This window comes from Fukomys damarensis, unplaced genomic scaffold (genome assembly GCF_012274545.1).
Source record: "Fukomys damarensis isolate Sample0158 unplaced genomic scaffold, DMR_v1.0_HiC HiC_scaffold_24, whole genome shotgun sequence".
NCBI lineage: Eukaryota > Metazoa > Chordata > Mammalia > Rodentia > Bathyergidae > Fukomys > Fukomys damarensis.
In genome coordinates, this window is record NW_022900936.1 from 15,883,311 (window position 1) to 15,887,689 (window position 4,379).

The following is a 4,379-nucleotide window of genomic DNA, read 5'->3' on the forward strand; positions in this document are numbered from 1 at the left end:
TTTTTTTTTTTTTTTTTTTTTTTTTTTTTTTTTTTGTGCTGGGGATCGAACTTGGGTCCTTGTGCTTGTGAGGCAGGAGGTAGAACCACTGAGCTAAAATCCCTGTCCCTCAAGCTTTTCAATAAGTCTTGGACCCTTAATATGAATCAATATCTCACCTCTTATTTTACACAAAATAACATTTTCTAAATATACCACGGGTTTTTTTTTTCTTTCAGTTTTTGGCTGCAATTTAAAAATGCTGAATTTTTAATCTGCAGACAGGTACTACATTTAAAATGCTTCTGAAACTGGCCTTCAGATATATATGTTATTGATAAATAAGCTAATGTACAACATAGGTAATTCTTAAAATATCATATTTCACCTATGGAAAAATACATTTTTATTAAAAATATTACACAGATATAAAAATACCACCATATGGAGAACTGTTAATCTATTGAAGTATATCCTACTTCAGTTCACACACACATGTGCATGTACACACACACACACCTTGACCTACACACACACATGTATGAAAATAGAATTTTGTACACACACAAATAAAAAAATCACATTTATATGTTGTATACTCTCACCTTCGTGAGCCACAAATGTTCATATGCTATTTTATATGCTATCTTAACTAGTTTTTCAACAACATATACTTATTTCTTTCTTCAAAATATCCTCGATCTCTGTTAGCATGTACTTTTCTGCAGTCACCTGTTTGTTTGTGTTGCATTGTCTTAATAGTCTAACACACGATGGGGAATGTTTTTCGGCCTATGACACGGCTTGAGTAAGTTTAATTTTCAACTTGTTTCTATAATAACCTTTATGCAACAAAGAAGAATCTCTGTTTTTAAGCCAGCTTTTGTTTAGCTCTTCACAGGAGTGATAGTCCCATACACTAAGCAAATACGTTGTTTTGGTCATTGTAAAAAGCCAAGATACAGTGCTGCCTCAGCTCACAAATAACTTTTGTTTACAAACAGTGTGATTCACAAACATAAGTATTTGGCAAAATTTTGTTTCTGTTTGCAACCTCTACATAGGGTGACAAACACAACTGTGGCTATCTTTCCCACACAAACACCAACATGGCCAACTTTTCCAAATCGTAGAACAAATTAAGTTTGTGAACCGAGGTACCACTGTAATAGTGTAGGAACTTGTTATGCATACAACAATGGAGATCGGTACCTTGGATAATCTAAGTTTGAGAGGAAGTGCATAACCAGGATCTCTCCAGATCTTCCTACTGATGGTATAGCAAAGATTTTTTCAGTTACATGCTTGTGAAAGCTAAGTGGTTGATTGATTGTTAGTTGCCTGCTCTTTTCCAGTGTATGATTTAATCCAATTAGACTCTAATTAGAACTTGCTAGTTTTCCAACGGAACCAAATACTGGTGTACCGATGTACCCCATGCTGAGGTGTCTGCCGTGTTTCAGGTGACAGACGGGACCGAATGCAGGCCTTATAGTAACTCTGTCTGCGTGCGGGGAAGGTGTGTACGCACCGGCTGTGATGGAATCATTGGATCAAAACTGCAGTATGACAAGTGCGGAGTATGTGGAGGTGACAACTCCAGTTGTACAAAAGTTATCGGAACCTTCAATAAAAAGAGGTAATGACATAGAAACCTTGCCCTTCTATGACTGGAACAAAGCTTTAGACCAGCAAACTTGATACCTATCCTAACACCGTATTCAGTTTATCAGAATGTCACAGGGAAACTGAGCATTCAGGAACATTTAGTAAGCTGTTGAAAATCTATTTTTCCTGTGACAGTGCAAAGTTGTCATTATCCAAATACAAAGTTTTACCTTAGATTCCTAAGTATATTTTAAGGCTTTATATTAAGATGACAGCTTTTAGAGAATTACTGTTTCTTTATCAGTTGAAGCATTTACTTACTTTCTCGTTTCCTCCTCTTTATCTCTCTCTATTCCCCTCCTTTGCCCCCTTTCTTGTTCTCTGTTCTTCTGTGAACATTTCTGCCTCCAGTAAGGGTTACACTGATGTTGTGAGGATCCCCGAAGGAGCAACCCACATAAAAGTCCGCCAGTTCAAAGTTAAAGACCAGACGAGATTCACTGCCTACTTAGCCCTGAAAAAGAAAAATGGTGAGTACCTTATCAACGGAAAGTACATGATCTCCACAACAGAGACCATCATTGACATCAACGGCACAGTCATGAACTACAGCGGCTGGAGCCACCGGGATGATTTCTTGCATGGAATGGGCTACTCGGCCACCAAGGAAATTCTGATCGTGCAGATTCTTGCTACAGACCCAACTAAAGCATTAGATGTCCGCTATAGTTTTTTTGTTCCCAAGAAGTCCATTCCAGCAGTAAACTCTGTCACTAGTCATAGCAGCAATAAAGTGGGAATGCACACTTCACAGCTGCAGTGGGTGACAGGCCCCTGGCTCGCCTGTTCTAGGACCTGCGACACAGGCTGGCACACGAGGATGGTGCAGTGCCAGGATGGAAACCGGAAGTTAGCAAAGGGATGTCTTCTCTCTCAGAGGCCTTCTGCTTTTAAACAATGCTTGCTGAAGAAATGTTAGCCTGTGGTTATGCTCTTCTGCACAAAGATAACTGGAGGATGCATCACTGAGACAGCTGTGAGGAACAAGAGGTCTACGCCATGCACAGAAAGTCACACATCAGTGGCACTGTCACCAGGAGTCAAGTTATGGGCAGAAGCTCCTGGCGGTGATGAAAAGAAGACATGCACTGCTTTATGTGACAATGGTGACCTTGAAATATAGAAAAACTTGGGAGTTATTTAACATCCCCTGGGCTTGCAAGAACACAAAGTAAATAGGTAAAACACTAATGAATGTAGAATCAGGGGACATTTGAAGATAGCAGAAAAATCTCCCCTTTGTCACCTACCTCTTATAGAATGTCTTCAAAGGCATTGCAATCAGTTTCATCCACGATACACGGTAGCTTATTTTTATTGTTTGTAAGTGCATTTTCCCTTGGTATGTCACTTTATATCGCTTGGTTCTATTTATATATGTGTGTATATATGTGTGTGTGCATATGCATATATATATACTTCTATCAAAAAGTATTTGACCAAAGTAGGTCTACAGCTATTTCGACTTCCAGTTTCCAGAAAGAGCTGTAGGTATTTTACTGGAAATTAAGAACTTGCTGCTGTTTTAATAAGATTTAGCATATTTTCTGACTATAGGAGACAAAATATATTCAAAAACCATTTTAACAGCAAGCATTTTCTGAGAAATTCTGAAAAGAAAAAGGATCTGGATGCATTAGTCATTTAAATATATACCTGGGTCCATCTACTTAAACCTTTGACTGCTTGTGTTTTTCTTTCAGGCAGCCAGACAAATTAATGTACCAATAGAATGTAGAAATGGTGTCTGTGTGTATAGGATCAGTATTCAAGAGTCAAAAAATTTGTTTCCTTGTGTTGGAATTTTAAAGAAAAAAAATATGTCACCATGCTTTCAATTTATATTGTCACAACTGCTTGTACTTTCTATAGCTCCCAACTACTTTCTTACAATGTGTAATATACATGCAGAACACACAGCATAGAGTTTTCTGTTACATCCAACACTTTCAACATTGGTATACCTCTTACCAGCAAGCCTTTAAAATGTGTTTTTGCTTATTTGTGTATTTCATTCAAGGGTTCTGAAAATCTACAATGCTTTGTACTTCTTTTTGGTTTGGTTTAATAGGTATATTAAAGATCACTTGGTAATAAGCCACATCTAGAAGAGGTAATCATCATTAATGTGGTTAATGCTAAAAAGTGGTTAACATTAATAAGACTGTTTCCACACCACAGGCAATGATTTCTTAATTTTAATATAAATATAGTCCTACTATAGTAAAGATTTTTCTCAATTGGAAAGTGTTTGGTTGTACCAGTACATATGTGAGTGATAAAATGCTATGATTTTCAGGAAGTTTAATGCATTTATTTCCATATCTTCTCTAGGTATGTTAGATGCTTGAAGAGTCAGGCACTGAAAATATTTTATATTCATATACATGAAAATCTCTTTTTAGATTGTAAACTATATATCCATATGCCCATAATTCATAAAATCCAAAAAGTTTTAGTCCATAAAGATTTATTTTTGTTGTGAAATACTAAAAATGCCAATCATTTTATATAAAATTTTATAATAACCATACCAAATGTGCCTATTGTTAAAGATTTAAATATAGACATTTTAGGGAATCATTGATTGGGTTCCATTAAACTTATGAAAATTTATTTTTAGCATAAGATATTTTTATTATAAAAGATTTAGGCAATGATCTCACTATATCACATTAATTCAATCATTTCAGGGGCTATGTAAACATATGTCTCAGTGTTTTAAATATTTT

General features: G+C 36.1%; 1 protein-coding gene across 1 annotated transcript in view; it reads left to right on the forward strand.

Annotated features, from left to right (window-relative positions):
* The window catches only part of Adamts5 (ADAM metallopeptidase with thrombospondin type 1 motif 5), a gene marked incomplete at its 5' end in the record, with an annotated part of 37,237 nt that extends 34,206 nt beyond the window's left edge, over window positions 1–3,031 (forward strand). Inside the window, 2 exons of the mRNA XM_033768054.1 lie at window positions 1,443–1,618; window positions 1,999–3,031. Of these exons, the coding sequence (XP_033623945.1) occupies window positions 1,443–1,618; window positions 1,999–2,566 (744 nt within the window). The remainder of the gene's footprint in view (window positions 1–1,442; window positions 1,619–1,998) is intronic.
* Window positions 3,032–4,379: the final 1,348 nt, after the last annotated feature.